Genomic DNA, 17,736 nt, shown 5'->3' with positions numbered 1-17,736 from the left:
AACGGAAATCTGTGAGGTTGCCTGATCATCTTAAGGAACTGTACAGCCCAGGTGTCATGAATTCCTGGACACTCAGGGTCTCAATCTGAAATATAATGAAAGGCTAAGCTAGCCTCACTGTAATGAAAACCACATTAATTTTCTTACCTGTCTGAACAACACAGTTCAGAAACCTAGAATTCCTAATGCCCTTCAACACAAGCTCAAAGTGCAAGTCAGTCTGCTTCTTCCATCACAGGGCTAAGTCGGACTGTGCCCCATGCACTCAGCCTGCCCAATGTACCAGCCACACCAGTCCCGATGGAGTGCGTGCACGTAGTCATGTTCAACTCTCTGCAACCCCATGGACTGTAGCCCGCCAGGCTCCTCTGTCCATGAAATTTTCCAGGCAAGAATACTGGAGTGGGTTGCCATTTCCTTCTCCAGGGGATCTTCCCAACCCAGGGATCACACTCATGTCTCCTGCATTGGCAGGCAGATTATTTACCACTGAGCCTTCGGGGAAGCCTGTACTGATGGAGGTTCTGTGTCAATGGAAAGACCTATATAAAGTGAACTTCTAAATCGACATTGCTCTGTCTTCTCAACTCAGCCAGAAAACTCAGATCCTATAGTTTCTACCCAAACAACAATTTGTTTCTGCTGCCCACCTTAGGACACAGTATGCCTTCAACGTATCACTCTCAGCCCCTTCTTCACATCACAGAGAAGACCAAAGGCATCCAAGTCATCAGCTCTTTCTCATTTTCTTTTTATGCCCAACACACTGAGAAGTAAAAGGAAGCTGCTCTCCCTCCTCACCTGCAGCACATCCATCTGACTTCCTCCCCTGCCAGTCCGGCCCTCTGAGGAGGTCTGGGGTGGAGACCTCGTACTTCTTCTCAACTCCTCTAGAGTCAGCTCATGGGCTGAGATCTCTGCTTGGATTTTCTAGAGAGATTAGAAAAGGGAGAGAATGTCGTTTTTAAGTTTCATAGAGTCATACAACAGGTAAAAACACACTCTGACACAAACTTTAATCAGCATGCAGAATAATAATAATGTGTGTGTGTGCCCAGTCGCTCAGTGGTGTCCCATTCTTTGCAACCCTATGGACTTTAACCTGCCAGGTTCTGCTGCCCATGTGATTTTCCAGGCAAGAATACTGGAGTGGGCTGCCATTTCCTCCTCCAAGATAATAACAATATGGCCACCCATATTGCAGGACTCTGGGCATGGTGCATGAAGATCTTTGCACTGGTCATTTCGAATGCTCACCACTTATTAACAAAAACAGAATTTTCCCAATCTCATAGCTAAGAAAATTAGAATTTTCAAATGGTGGCCATTCGCTAGGACCTCACATAAAAACTATGAGAACCCCCAAACCCACATGCTGCCCTGTAAGTAAGGTCAGCCTCTCACTGACTCTGGGTTGAATGGCAGGCAGGGGTGGTTCCCATGCAGATGAGGAGACGATTACAGATGCTCCCTTTATGATTGGAACACCCTCACATCCATGGCAGTACCTGAGCTTCCTGCGGAACTTGGAAGGCATCTACTCTGTCAGTCAAGTACGTTGTGAGCTGCTTGTCCAGCTCCCCTAAGCTCTCCTGCAAGACCTGAAGCATGTGGTCAGTTTCCCGCAAGACCTGGAGCTGCTTTTCCAAAGAAATCTGCTTGCTCTCTGCCTACAGGAGGGGAAATGTAATCATTAGCCTCTCAGCACAAACAGAAATGGCTGAATATAAGAAAACTCTTATGTTCTAACCACCAAGAAAAAGAGCAAACTATAAAAGCACTACTTCAAGACTTTGGCCTGCACTTTAAATAACAATTAGCAATAACAGTGAAATTGTCCTTCTAATACCTTATGCATCTTGCAGTAAATTACTTCTTTCTATATACGTAACATGAAAAAATAGGAAAATGCTCTTCCAGGCACTATGTTCAGTGAAATAAGTCAGAGGGTAAAGGACAAATACTGTATGACCTCACTTATATGGGGAATCTAAAAAATAACAAAAACAAGAAAAAAAAAAACAAAAAACAAAAAGGAACACCAAGCTAACAGAAACAGAGAATTGGTGGTTGCTAGAGGCTGGGGGCAGGGAGTAGGCAAAAGGGTGACGAGGATCAAAAGTTACAAGCGTCTAGTTATAAATATATCAATCATGCCGAAGTGATGTAAGGCATGATGGTTATAGTTAACAATACTGTATTGAGAGATTAGATCTCAGAAGTCCTCATATTGCAACTATGTATCATACCAGAAGTTAACTAGTCTTATAGTGGTAATTAATTTCTAATGTATACAAAAATCAGATCATTATGTTGTACACCTGAAACTAATAAATGTCATATATCACTTATACCTCAATATAAAAAGGGGAAAATGTAAAGATTTTTTATGTAACATACTAAAATAAAGGGAAAAAATAAAACATCATTTATTACACATTTAGGGCATTCTTAGGACTCAATAAAAAGCCTATAAACAAAAATATAAAATATAACAGAATGTCTATAAATACAGTGAATACATGAATCTCTATGTTTCCAAAGTTTAAAAAAGTTCTACAGATGTGCCTAGTATTGAACCACTATTTGTTGCACCTTGGGGTTAAGTTTGAAGCTATTCATGATCTAATCATCAACAGTTATTTTTTTTAATACATGCCTAAAAACTTATAATACCCACTTATCCCTTCTATAAAAACAGTCTCCTTTCTTTGCTTACTGATATGAACATGCACGTTTGATACTTTCTGAGTATATATCTAAGAGATAATGAATGGCTCTAATGTTTACTAGGATAATATGAGTTATTATTTTTATATACAATATAATATAATCCTTACAGAAAATTAAATAGTTCACAACTAGCAACAATCTCAAAATTAAAAACTTTTTTATCATCAAGTTCTGCCTGCCTTATAAAGTCTGCTCTTCCCCACCTAGTATTTCAACATCCTCAGCACCCCCACTGGTTACCAACTTTTCCCCTTGGTTTAAGTTTTTGAGGTCAGCTCCATATCATAAACATTTAACCAACACTCAAGCATGGCTCCATTCTTACCAGGTGACTGAGGTCTTCATATCGACTGTTGAAAGCCTCCAGTTTCTCACTGATTATGTCATCAAGGATTCCTCCATCAATCAGAGTCTGGCCAAGTTCCCGAATCTGGGTGCGATTGTCTGCTGGATGTCGCAAAACAGATTCTAAAGACTGGACAGGGACAAAAAAAAATAATAATAATGCATTTACTAAGGCAAAACATATCAACGATCCTAAAATTGTTCACTTGTTTAAGACAAGCACTATATGATATCACATATATGTAGAATCTTAAAAAAAGTCAAATTCATGGAAACAGGCACTTGCTGGGGGCAGGGGGTGGAGGAGAAGGGGAGAAGTTGGCCAAAGGGTAAACATTTCCAACAATAAAATGAATAAATTCTGGGTGTATAATATATAGCATGGTGACTATAGTTAACAACACTATATAATATATTTGAAAGTTGCTGAGAGAGTAGATCTTAAAGGTTTTCACCATGAAAAAGAAATGGTAATTATGTAAAGCAATAGAGATTTAACTAACCCTGTTGTGGTAATCATTTTTCAATATATGAGTGTATCAAATCAATCCACTCTACATCTTAAACTTACACAATATTATATGCCAATTGTATCTCAATAAAATTGGGGGAAAAAATTGCTCATTTTTTTAAACAAATAATTCTGCCTTCTAGAAATCTATCAAAGGAACAAGATCATAAATAATTAGATAAAATAAATAAAACTGAGAATTCCAGATGAATGATGATATGATAAATTCACAAAAGTAATTTCAATAATTATTAATTACATAGAGAAATGTTCATGGTATGATTCAAAGTTTAAAAACAAAAAACAATTACTATACAAAGAGCATTATTTCAAACTTTTATTTATTACATTATTAAAAATAGGTTCTTTTTCTACAACATATATAAAATGCAAGGCACTGCTTTATACACACACACATATATATACATGTGTGTGTGTGTGTGTTAGTCACTCAGTTGTGTCCAACTCTTTGCAACCCCATGGACTGTGCAACCCAACAGGCTCCTCTGTCCATGGAATTTTCCAGGCAAGGATACTGGAGTGGGTTGCCATTTTCTCCTCTAATATGTATACATACACACACACACACACAAATCTAATCATCAGGGTAAATACTATTTTCATATTACAGATGGGAAAACTGAAGCTCAGAGATATTAAGTAATTTGCCAACATACACACAGTAAAAAGAAGAGCTAAGGATTCCAACTGGGCTCCTATGCTCCAAAGCCTTTGATCCCGTCACTAAAACCACTACCTTTCAGCATGTAGATGTGAGAATAATAAGAAAAAGAATTCTACAGAAGTACACTAAAATGTTTCACAGTGTTGTCTTAGACTTGACTTTATACTTTTCTCCATGTTCCATATTTTTAGAACGTATATTTTAACTCTCATGTTAGGAAAGTATGTGTTTTTAAAATAAGCTTTGATTTTTTTTTTAATACATTCAGCCTCTGACTCTATTTTATCTGAGAAATGACATCTCTCCAGCAGAGCATGTGGTTCCTAGAATTTAGATACCAAATCTGACCTATTTCTGACCTTTAATCCAGTCATCTACTTAATCACTTCATCACTTTCCATTCTTACAGTTTTAAAAGCATAGCTACAATCTTCCTCTTTTAAGAAACTCTATTCTCTCCACACTTTATTCCACCTAAGAAACAGTTAATAAGTTATCATGTGCCATAGGCTGTGTTGGTAACTGGGGAACAACAGAAAATTCAGGCACATTTCTTGGCCTCAAGGAGCTCACGTTCAGGCATGGGGATAGGATCCCAGGCCTCTAACACTGCCATTTTCAATCTGTCCTCCAAGTTTTCACATCTGAGGAAAACAGAGTAGGAGTCACTGTAAATACAGGTGTCCCTTGCCACGTCTAAGGAGCAAAAATAACTTTATGAAGAAACAAGAAAGCAACTGTCCTAACGACAGAAGGCAGGGTTTTATCCAGGGACTGGTAAAAACAATCTGGAGAATTACTAGAATGCTTTATGGGGTCTAAAATGTACTAATCAGAAAACAACTGTCTCATGAGGCTGAGTTAGTGGGTCACCAATAATCTAAATATATGATGGTATGAATATTTCAGGCAATGCAAGAAAACACAAGTTACACCGAAAACCACGGAGGAAGCAAAAGCGTTTGCTGGCATAAGGCATTATGATCCTCATTAGAGTTCTCTTTCAGCCTCACTGAAACAAAAAGCTCCACTCAGAATGCAGGCTCCCACCTCCAGGGCTTCGCCGACAGCTTCTGTCTTCTCAGGCAGGGCTTCTGTGCTCTTCATCCGCTCTTCCAAAGTGTTTAGCCAGGTGGTCTCAAGATCCAAATAGTGAAGCAGTTCAATCCAACAAGACCATACCTCCTAAAATAGGTGGGGAAAAGTTAGACAAGACCCAAAGCCATTTAGAGATACAGTGCATGTCTACGACTGCACATTCTCGCCAATCAAGAATAACTTCATTTAGACATGAGTATAAATGGGCATTGAGAAACTGATGAAGCTGGAATTTCAAATAAGTGGAATAAAATCAAATTCTTCAATTAATTGTATTAAACCAGTTGGAGGGAAAGTAAGTCAGTTCCTCAGTCGTGTCCGACTCTGTGACTACATAAACTAGCGTGCCAGGCTCTTCTGTCCGTGGAATTCTCCAGGCAAGAATAGTGGAGAGGGTAGCCCTTTCCTTCTCCAGGGAATCTTCCAGACCCAGGGATCGAACCCGAATCTCCTGCATTGCTGGCAGATTCTTTACCATCTGAGCCACAAGGGGGAGCCCAAATAGAGGAAGGTGGGAGGCAAAGAGCAATAAGCTGCCTCACCTTTTTACCCTAAGATAAATTCCAAGGGTCTGTTTAAATGCCAAAAATAAAATTATGTAATTAGTAGAAGATGCCAGGAGGGAAACACTATTATGATGTGGTGTTTTTTTTTTTTTTAACAGAAAGTGAGGAAAAAAAACAAAAAACAAAAAACTCAGACTTGTAACTTTTTTTAACAACTATATAGGAAATTGGAATTCCCTGGGGATAACCCTACTCCTATATAGACTTTTTCCAACTTTTTTCTAAATTCATATGAATGTGTCTGTATATGAAGAGAACCGTATTTATCCAAATTGGAGTTTAGCTATGCTTACTGTATTAGCTGCTTCCCACGTGGCTCAGTGGTGGTAAAGAATTCACCTGCCAATGCATGGGACCCAAGAGATATGGGTTTAATCCCTGGGTCAGGAAGATCCCCTAGAGAAGGAAATGGCAACCCACTCCAGTATTCTTGCCTGTGAAATCCCATGGATAGGGAGCCAGGTGAGCTATAGTCCATGGGGTCACAAGAGTTGGACACAACTTACTTTACTAAACAATAACAGCAATTCTATTAGTTGGGATCAACTTACTCCCTATTTCTACGGGGAGCTGGGTGTTAGAGCGTGAATTTATCCTTCAGTTCCTATGAGTAATATTATGGAAGGAACATGCCCCTTGGAAGAGCCTGTCTGACTGACAAATTTAGGAGACAGAGCTCAGCATGGTGCCTCCTGCACTGGTCCTCTTTCAGACCCACTGAGAGAGGACACATTTTAGCATGGACTCCATATGAGATATACCTACCATGTCAGGGGTCAGCCAATTTTCCTATAAAAGGCCGGATAGTAAATATTTTAGGTTTTACAGACCACATTTGGTCTCTGTCACAGATTCTTCTTTGTTTATTCTTTCTGTGTGGGTTGTTTTGTTTTTAACAACACTTTTAAAATATACAAACAATTTTTAGCTCCTAGGCCATACAAAAAGAGCCACAAAGCAGATTTGACCGTTAGGCTATAATCTGCCAACTCCTGTCTAAGACTGGAAGGGAAAAGAGGTTTCTTGTCCCCCAAATTTCTATAGGCAGGAAGCAGGCTGAGAGATCTACTCAGCTGAGGGACTTCTCTGATGGTTCAGTGGCTAAGACTCTGCGCTCCCAATGCAAGGGTCCTGGGTTCGATCCCTGGTCAGGCAACTAGATCCCGCATGCAGCAATTAAGAGTTCTCATGCCACAGCTAAAGACCCCACGTGCTGTAACTAAGACCTGCCACAGCCAAATAAATAAATATTTAAAAAGAAAGAAAGAAATCTGCTGTAGAAAAGTAATAAAACTGGTGGAGAGAGACCTGAAGAAGGAGAGGCCATCAGGAAAGTTCCAGCTGAGCTCCCACTTGAACGCAGCAGCGACCTGAGTGGAATACCCATAAACTACACGGAGCAGAAGAGCCACCCAGCTCAGCCAAATCATCCCACAAAACCATAAAAATTAATAAATGGGTGCTTTTGCAAGCTATTACATTTGGGAGAGCTTTGTTATGCAGCTATGAGTAACTGAAACACGAAGAGTTTACACTAAAAAATATAAAAACATGTTTGGGAAGATTAAACACCATCTTCTGGATAACAGGTACTTCAAGAGAGGGATCAAGAGATGGGATGGGATGGGAAAGAAGGGAACAGGTTCTGTAATGCCAATGTATTCTATTTTAAAAACAAGATCTGGAAAAATATGGGGAAATGTTAATATTAGCTATATCTGAGGGATATATTTATGGGTGTTAGTAATATCATCTGTACTCTTCAAGAAGTTTGTAACACTTCATAATTTAAAACACTTTAAAGGAATATAGAAATAATCAAGGTAACAAAGTTAAACTCTTCAGAGGAAAGGCATCCTTACTCTAATTTAGAAATCTGGGCTGTTTCTACCCAAGGTCCATAATGCTGAGTGCTTGCATTCAAATCTCTTCTTGCCACTTTCCATTCAAAGATACCAAGGTGTCATCTCTTCTCTTTTATCTTATATCGTTTCCTTACACTTTCCCTTTATTCTCTTAAACTAATTCTCTCAAATTAATTCCAAAATAATTCTAAAAGTATTTCTCAAAGCAATACTAAAACCTTGAAATATTTTCATTCTTCATTCTCAAACTGTCACCTCTGGGTGATAAAGACACCATGAAGAAATGATACAGAATTTATGGTGGTCTTTCATTAGCTTGGGATACCCTGGGATTCTATTATTTAAACATATGGTGAGTAGCTATCTTGGCTATAAATAAACAGGAAAGCAAAGAAATAAAAGCAAAATCATGGATGGTTAGGACAGAAAAGACAAGACTGTAGTAGAATTCAATTCCAGGATCATCCAGCGGGACTTCAGATTAGCCATACATAATGTTACATGTTCACAGAATTTTAAATTCTCAGATGAGTAACCTCAGGTGTTAGACAATATCTTAATGTTAAAGAATGAGGTAGCATTTGACTTGCAGCTTCCTAACTGTGACTTGATTAGCAGCAGTGCCTGTGTAATCCAAATTACACACAATTTATCTTAGCACAGGTTTTCCCTGGTAGCTCAGACAGTAAAGAATCCGCCTGCAATGTGGGAGACCTGGGTTCAGTCCCTGTGTTCAGAAGATCCTCTGGAGGAGGGCATGGCAACCCATTCCAGTATTCTTGCCTGGAGAATTGCACGGACAGAGGAAACTGGCAGGCTACAGTCCACGGGGTCGCAAAGAGCCGGACATGACTGAGCAACAAAGAACACAACACAGATCTTAGCACAAAAGAGATTCAGAAAAGTGACTAGCGAGTGAATTTACTTTATAGATTACAATTGTCAGTGACATTTTAGGATATATCACAATATAATCGTTTGTTTTAGGTTGAACTGAATTTAAAGTAAAATTGCTATAAATTGAAGAGCTTCTTAAGTCTTTTATGAGATGTAACAAAAGTCACACATACGAAAACAAATAAGCAAACACTTAATATTAAAATGAAAAAACTTCACAGACTCATCTACATCTTAAACCTAACGGCCAGGGTACAGGAAATGGTCCAGCAAAATACCAGCACATTCAAGTTAGTGTTTCCTTCATTCTAAGTAAAACCTATAATTTTAGTGTTCAGTTACTCAGTCACATCCGACTCTTTGAGACTCCATGGACTGTAGCCTGCTAGGCTCCTCTGTCCATGGAATTTTCCAGGCAAGTAAACTGGAGTGGGTTGTTTTTTCCTACTCCAGGGGATCTTCCCGATCCAGGGATTAAACCAGCATCTCCTAAACTGGCAGGCAGATTCTTTACCACTGTACTGTCTGGAAAGCCAAGGTCATCACCACCTATCTATAATTTCTTTTAATAAAATATAAGTGGGAAGGTATAACATTAAGTATTACACTATCATTCTGGAATTTTAAAATGACACATGTACACATTTTTAACAGTTATACATATTAACCAGATACAAACTGTAATTTCCAAAAAATATTTTAAAAATTAACCTCTGAAATTTTGGGCTTATAAAAATAACCTTAAATGCAGGATGTCAAGAAGTTTAAATAACTATTATGATGGTCAGCCACATATAAGCCACATTTCTTTCAAGTTTAAAGTACTTCTCCTAAGAACTAGGCTAATGGTTGATTCTTTATAAATTTAGACACCACTGTAAAACAGAAACCTCAGTTCATCTCTGTGTACTACCATGCAAAAAAAGAGGAAGTACTCATTGTACATTGTTTTAGAATTTCAGAACAGGAACAGACCCTACAGATCATCGATATTATGAAAACCTTGTTCTCACATTTAGTCAATGTCTAAAGCTAAGAAGAAACTTTTCCAAGAACCTTCCACCAACTGCAGTCAGATCCTTATATCCAACTTTCTTTTCTCTCTGTTTCATTTTTATCAACCTAATACCTAAATTATCATCTAATAACATATTGTAACTATTATCACCAATCATTATTTCAATCATTAAAGAACTACTTTTATGATACAGTATTTGAAAAGAAAAATGGAGGGGTTTTTTTTTTCCCCCATGATATGGAAATAGCCAATACAGTACAGAGTCTGAATCTCAGAAAGGCATCTGAGAAAAGATCCGGTACCTCCAGGGTGTGGCACTTTCCTCGAATTCTATTACAAAGAAGTTGGTAATTCTCCAGCACAACGTTCAGCTCAGACGTCAGCTCCTGGCCACCAGAGGGCACTTTTGCAGCTAATAACTTGATGCTGTCCTTGAGAATCTTCACTCGCACCTCCTTCTGCAGCACGTCCTCTTTCGCCCTCTGTTCCAACACAGAATGAACTTAAAAATCAGCTCCCTGTCTCAGTAATCAATTTCTTCTTCAAAAAATAACCAAACCAAAACTAAAATGTCCAGATGACTCTAACTGCCTGTTGGAGCAGAGAGTACTTTGTGAAATAAGAGTGCTAACTACAACAGCAGAAATTAACACAGCATTGTAAAGCAATCATGTGAAGTGAAGCGAAAGCTGCTCAGTCGTGTCCGACTCTTTGCTACCCCATGGATTACACAGTCCATGGAATTCTCCAGGCCAGAATACTGGAGTGGGTAGCCTTTCCCTTGCATTGGTAGAATATAATCCTTTAAAAAACTATTTGCACAGAGACATTTTGCTTTTGTTATACTTATAGGCAAGCTGCAACTCATTTTTTTTTTTTTAAAGTAGCTTTCAAGACACTCTGTCCTTTGGCTTCAACACTAAAGGACAGTAAAAACAGTGTTAGAAATGTGGGAATGATATCCAGCTCTTTTGTATATATAAAAAAGAGACTGGGCAAGGCTATTGACACAGGAATGTAAGTTTACAAGAAATACATCCTGTGGACCCAACTGACACTGAATCCCTTGACAATATTCCTATGACTACTCTTACCTGCCCTAGTAAAATGTTTGGTATTCATGTGCGCCCTATGTATTAGCTGGAAGAATATGGCTGGTGAAATAGAGATAGCTCCCAAATGAAATGGGTAAGTCTCCCCTGTTCCTTATGAAAAATAATTCTTCCTGAAAATATCTGGAAATAAACAGTGGTGATGGTTGCACAACATTGTGAATATAAAACTGAGGCCAGTCAATGGGTCATTCTCTGCAGCTCCTCAAGATTCTAACGCAGAAGACTCTGTCAGGAGCCCTCATGGGCACAACTCATGGCCGAAATTCAACACATGGAGTCTCAGCTTCCTGCTGCTGCTAAGTCGCTTCAGTCGCGTCTGACTCTGTCCGACCCCATAGACGGCAGCCCACCAGACTCTCCCCCGTCCCTGGGATTCTCCAGGCAAGAACACTGGAGTGGGTTGCCATTTCCTTCTCCAATGCATGAAAGTGAACAGAGAAAGTGAAGTCACTCAGTCGTCTCCGACTTTTCGCAACTCCATGGACTGCAGCCAACCAGGCTCCTCCATCCATGGGATTCTCCAGGCAAGAGGACTGGAGTGGGGTGCCATCGCCTTCTCCGCTCAGCTTCCTATCCCTACCCAAATCATTAATGGTAGCTGCCCTTCTACTTGTTTTAAATGGAAATTTTCCTGTGAGAGATTTTATGTACATACTACCCTCTAAGGCTAGGTAGATGAGTGACTGACTGGTTTTAAGCAGAGAAGATGAGATATAAAGCCCCGTGACCTTCACTGTCCCAGGCTCACCTTCATTTCTTCCACAGCGCTCTCGAGTTCTTCTGGTGACTTGTATTCAAAGTCCCTCTCCAGGTAGTCCTCTTCTGCCTGCGTCATCCATTCCTGCATCTCTGCCAGGTCTTTTTTCAGGTTCACCACTTTTTCCTGACTTTCAGACAACCTATTCTTTTTAATAGCAATCTACAAAGGAAAAGTCATTCACTCAAATAAACAAATATTAATACATTAAATGTCAACTTCTAGTTTTTAATATCTAAAAGAGCAATAACTTTCCACCAAGAATCTCAAGATTTCAAAGTCAGATGAAGCCCTTAATACATTTGGTCCTGATGCTGTGGAATAGAAGAAATAACGAAAACAACAATTATCGCTGGGATTCACTATCACATTTTGGATAGTAATATGGAAATATCTAGTATAATTTTGAAAATGCAACCAAAGGACTCTAACTTAAATCAATAAAAGCATATCTCTCAAGGAAATCTATTAACTGAAGCAGCCAAAATGTCCATTTTCTCCTTCTTAACAGGATTCCCCATTAAAACAGCATTTTTAGAAAACAGAGAAGAGGGACTTCGCTGGTGGTCCAGTGGTTAAGAATGTGCCTGCTAATGCAGGGGTCACAAGTCTGGGAAAATTCCACATGCCGCAGGGCAACTAAGCTGGTGTGCCACAACCACTGACAGCCAACATGCATGTGCTATAAATACAAAGTCCACATCCCTAGAGCCCACGCTCTGCCACAAGAGAGGCCACTGCAATGGCAAGCCCACGCACTGCAACTACAGGGACGCCCCTGCTCTCCACAACTGGAGAAAACCCGCAGCCATGAAGATTTGACACAGCCACAACTAAGGAAATAAAAACATAATTCAAAAGATAGGGAAGAGGAGACTACTACTAAAGATATTCATAAAACAGTGCTTTACAAAACTTTGGTTTTGATAACCTGCTCTACTGGTATACTCCACCCAGCTACAAAAAAGTTACATTAGAAAATAGGTATTTGTCTGAATCTGGTTCAATAACTTTGTCAACTATTTCAGGGAGCCTGAAAACACCCTTCAGAGAGATCCTCCCTCTAACCACACACTGACTTCTGCTGTGAAAGAAGATATCAGACCATGTAGACCTTCCAGGACTCACTTCACTATTCAACCTCCCGCTCAAATGAAATCTCATGGTACTGGTCACTTTGCCAGGGCTTGGTTGGCTGTGAAACTGATGGTGACGAAAGGGCAGTACAGGAATAGGATGGCTCTCATGAGAATAAGGGGGAAATACTTACTGGCTTTCCTGTTCCACTGTCCAAACAGGGTCATGGTCATAAAAATAGACGGGCACTAAACAGGGGCTTGGATTTCACTGCCCAACATGGAACTCAGAAAGCCTACTGGCAGCAACCCACACAGCCCTGCTGAGCAACACTTCAACTTGGTGAGCTTTAAAAAAAGGAAACACAGATTTCGGGGGCCCGCATTCCCCAGATTCTTTTCGCAAGTAGTTTCTAAACACTAGTCAATTATATACAATTTTCATGGAGCCTCAGAGAAGTAAGAAAGATAAAGACACTGTAGCAAACTTCCCAAAAAAAGAAAAGCTCAAAGTTATCATTAATTATTTTGCGATTATATACTTTCTATATTTTGGCATTAAGATGCTTTTTCCTTTCATGAGATTGGGAATATAACAGACTGTTTTTATTTATTGATTTTATATGTCTGTCCTTCCTTAGAAAAATAAAAATTTCGCAACATGATGTTTGTCCAAAATTTCTTCAACCTTTTTACTACTCAATGAAATACAATAGTTTAGAACTTTACCTAATTACTCATACAGCACATCGTTGCCTCCTTGCTGGAGACACTTAAAAATTTTTCCTATACATTTATCCCCATACTTTGAGTCAATAGCAATTCACAATTAATTCCATGTTGTCATTTGTGTATGTATGTATATATGTAAACAGATGTTGTTGTTGCTACTAAGTTGCACAGTCATGTCTGACTCTTTTGAGACCCCATGGACTGCAGCATGCCAGGCCTCTGTCCCTCACCATCTCCTGAAGTTTGCCCAAGTCCATCTCCATTGCATCAGTGATGCCATCCAGCCATCTCATCCTCTGATGCCCTCTTCTCCCTCTGCCCTCATATATACATAGATAGATACATAGATGTCTATCAGTGGATTAATAGATCTAAATACCTACATGTATCTATCAATCAAGGCTCTATCACTCTATCCATCTATCTCATCTTCCTTGCTCCTCATCATCACTTCCAAACCATTTTCCTTATTTACTTCCTCAAAATACTTTTAAGCATATATCACCAAATTATAACACATTTAGAGGAGTCTGAATTTGACTAGAATATAAGATGATATTATGAAAGCATTTTCTTAAGTGTGACAATGATATTGCACTTTTGTAGAAGACTGTCCTCATGCATGGAAGAAGCATGCTGAAGTATTTAAGACTGAAGTGTCAAAATACTTTCAACTTGCTGTCAAAACTACATGTAGCAAAAAAAAAAAAAAGGCATACGTGTGGGTGGTATGTATATATATATATGTAAAGAGATGAGGGAGAAAGAGAAAAGGCAAATGTGGTAAGACACTCAGAATTGGCAAATTTAGGAGTGGTTTATGGTTCTTCCCGCAACCATAATTTTAACTTTTCTTTAAAATTCAACTTGCTCAAAATAAGGAAATTGTGGGGAAACAAAATACTCAGGGATGTAAATATAAAGTTTTCTTATATAAACATTAAATAAGAAAACACTGTATTGAGGGATATACACTGTCTATGTGACTGTCTGTAGAGTAGTCCCGCATTTCACATTTTCTCTTCTCATTCTTTTATCCCTTCTCACTCACTCCAGCTCTATGCAACCTCACTATTGTTTCACTAACAAAATAGAACAATCAAAAGAAAACCACTACACCATATTTCTACAGTACCTACAGGTGCTGCCCCATCCATTACCACAGAGGGACCTCCTAACAGGAGCTCTTTCACTTGAAGGGTGGACCTCATCCACTCTTGCCTAACCACAGACTTTGTTTCAGTCTTTATCTTCTCTCAGTCTTCTGTATCATCTCCTCTTTCTAAGTGAAATCTTTTTTGGCATGCAAACTTTCAATAATATCTTTGAAAAAAATAATTACAAAAACAGTTCCATTCTAGTACAAATCTCATTTCTCTGTTCCCCTGAATAGAGAAATTCTCAAAGCTGGTTACCCTTGCCCCAGGACCTCATCTCCTTTCCTCTCCTCAACATTCTGCAGTGTGACTTTCTTTCCCACCACTCCATTGGAACCACTTTTCTCAACGTCATCAAAAGCTTCCATCTAATGTGCTTTCCAGTTTTGACTGGGCTCAGCTCAGCATTGATCTGTGAAAAGTTTTCTCCACCCAGCTTTTGGGGTCTTACTCCTCTGGCATTTCCCCTGGGGCAAACCTTTCCTCCTTAGCATCCTTGGCCGCTGATTAGTGCTAGAAACCCCATTTGCACGTACTGTAATTTTGAATTTAGTCCCAGTATGGGCAGCATCACTTGACCTATTCCCACTAAAGCTTCTCCTTGAGTTTTTTACCGTTTCAGTAAATGGCACCACAATTTACACAAACTGGAAGCTTCGCAAAAATCCAGAACAGTTGCTAACTATTCACTTTTTCTCATATCACATTAATCTATTACTAGACTCCCATCTCCACTTTCAAAATTTAGTCCAAACCTAACATTTCCCATGACCTCCACCACTATCTCCCTAGTCCATGGGGCCATCTTCTTTCTCTAAGACTGCAATAACCTTTTAAGTATTCTCCCCACTTTTATTCTTGCTTTCATAGAGCAAATTATCCACAAGGAAGCCACAGTGATCTTAACGGATCTATCATATGTCAATTCATTGCTCAAAACCCTCTGCTTTCTAAGTGAAATCATATTTGGAATAAAATTCAAAACCTATGTCTCAAAAGCAATACACAACCCATCTCTACTTACCTCCTGACCCCAAATCCTTCCCTCCAACCTGCTAACTCTTCCCTTCATTCTATTCCAGCTACAATGATGTTCTTGTTCTTTATTGCACACATCAAGCTCATTCCCATCCAGGGGCAGAGTGGACAACAGTACCCACTCTTCATTTAAAAAGTTATCCAATTCTTGCCCCAACCTGCCACCCATGCTATAGTTATTCTAGATCACTGGTTTTCAGTCTGGATGGGATATAAAATTATTCAGTTAAGAGAAGCCATTATCTACCCCTTGAAATTCACATGCAGGTTAAGCTGAAAAACTTACTTCCTTGCTAAATTTCTCCAGTTGTGATTGGCAGTCAACTAGCTTTGTTTGCATCCAGGTTTTGATTCCAGCAGCTGGACAGCTTCGGAAGTTAGCCTCTATTTCTTTCATGTCTTTCAGAGATGATTCGATTGTTTCTATTTCATTAACAAATGCCTGAACACGTAAAACAAGCCCTTGTTGAGTCCATTCCGACATAAGTGGATGCCATTATTATAGTCTGTCTGCCTCTATCCCTGCAAATATTTTAAGAACAGACTGCTTGGGAGTGAAAACGTTTAACGACTTACGAAATACTGTGTCTTAAGAAATTCATTTCACCTGGGTGATTCAAATAGCCATCTGCCAAATTAGACTGCAAATACTTCACTTTCAGCAGGGAAGAGTACTTTTAATTAATTTACAGAAGCCTAATGATTCCACCAAATATAAAATGCATGAAGTGCTACTGGCAAACTTCATTTGTAAACAGCGTTTTTCTTAAAGTCTCACCATAAGTACAGTAAGAGTGATATACAATTGGATGACACTAAGACTGTCACTGCAACGTAAAACAGCAGCTACTAATGAACTAAAATTGCTCTTGCGTTCTCCATCCAAAATTTATTCTTTAATAACCTATGTGTGAAAAGAATCTGAAAAAGAAATAGATACATATATAACTGAATCACTTTGCTGTACATCTGCAACTATGTTCCAATATAAAATAAATAAAGTTTTTTAAACTTTATAATCACAGCCAAAAATAGAAATGATAATTATGTCATTCTTTGACTAGCTATAAAGTAAAAAAACAGGTTTATATTGAAACATATTTTATCTAGGTTTATTGTCATGCCATATTCTTACAATTTTAATAAAAGCAGCAAATAATAAAGAGGAAGAAGAAAATTTTATTTATTACAGCAGATTCCCCAGATCAGCAGAACTCACAGAGCACTGGTCAAGCTGTCTTTGTAGCCCTTCGGCATCTCCTTGGACAGCCTGCTCTTTCATTAAGAAGTCTTTCACACCATCCATCCACTTCTCAATGACTTTCGAATCAGCCTAGACCGAACACAATAACAAAGGGGGATATTACTCAGTGACATTCAACCTACTACATCTCAAGATCTATTGCTACAGGAGAAAAGGCAACTTTTCAAAACTTTGATAGCATCATTTTCATTTATTTTATTTCTTTAAAAAAAAAAAAAAACTTCCAACATTGAAAATAATTATTTCCTTCATTGTCGCCTAAAATCCTCATGAGATGTTATCTTAGTGATCATTCTAAAAATTTCAAAATGTTCTCCAGTGAACAAAGCTATCTTGCTTAATATGAGCTATATCTATGATTAAAAATTCAAATTAAAGGGAGAAATGCTTTTCTAGGTATAATCAGCTTAAAAAATCTTTCATTCTTATATAATTTAGAACTATTTTCTCCTTAAGTTAGCTACTCAAAGCAGGATCTGAAAAATAGCACAACGGAGAGAATACAGTAGACTGTTCTTAGTTCTGTTATTGGATGCTTTGTTATCTAAGAACCCAATATGGTCCACTACCCAGCTCCATTCCTTCAGCCAGCACTTACTAAGCACCCACTGTTACCCAGTTCCTGTGTGTGGTGCTGGGGAAATGAGAAAGCAAACATTTTGCAGGAAGAATGAGACTTCAGAGAGGTAGTAACATTGGAACTGGACCTTAAGGAATGCAAATAACTAGGTCCAACTTCAGCTCCAAAACTACATTAAAGTGATGGTCATTTCTTTCCAGGTGCCCATTCATCACTGGTCAGCATGACTGGTTTCTTTCCTTGTACCTTCCTCAATTATGTGTTTCTTGTTCCTCCCTAGGAATGGAGATAAATTAACT

The 17,736-nt window shown here is 38.8% G+C and overlaps 1 protein-coding gene across 22 annotated transcripts in view; it reads right to left on the bottom strand.

Annotated features, from left to right (window-relative positions):
* Positions 1-17,736, bottom strand: part of UTRN (utrophin) — a 555,518-nt gene that overhangs the window by 352,393 nt on the left and 185,389 nt on the right. For all 22 annotated transcript variants that reach the window (XM_060419779.1, XM_060419784.1, XM_060419780.1 and 19 more), the window contains 8 exons: positions 16,813-16,926; positions 15,880-16,035; positions 11,582-11,752; positions 10,021-10,200; positions 5,325-5,459; positions 3,059-3,208; positions 1,509-1,670; positions 802-930 (listed from right to left, as the gene is read on the bottom strand). In XM_060419779.1, the coding sequence (XP_060275762.1) occupies positions 802-930; positions 1,509-1,670; positions 3,059-3,208; positions 5,325-5,459; positions 10,021-10,200; positions 11,582-11,752; positions 15,880-16,035; positions 16,813-16,926 (1,197 nt within the window). The remainder of the gene's footprint in view (positions 1-801; positions 931-1,508; positions 1,671-3,058; positions 3,209-5,324; positions 5,460-10,020; positions 10,201-11,581; positions 11,753-15,879; positions 16,036-16,812; positions 16,927-17,736) is intronic.

This window comes from Ovis aries, chromosome 8 (genome assembly GCF_016772045.2).
Source record: "Ovis aries strain OAR_USU_Benz2616 breed Rambouillet chromosome 8, ARS-UI_Ramb_v3.0, whole genome shotgun sequence".
NCBI classification, from domain to species: domain Eukaryota; kingdom Metazoa; phylum Chordata; class Mammalia; order Artiodactyla; family Bovidae; genus Ovis; species Ovis aries.
Note: the sequence above shows the minus strand (reverse complement) of the source record. Positions and strands in the feature narration are given on the sequence as shown.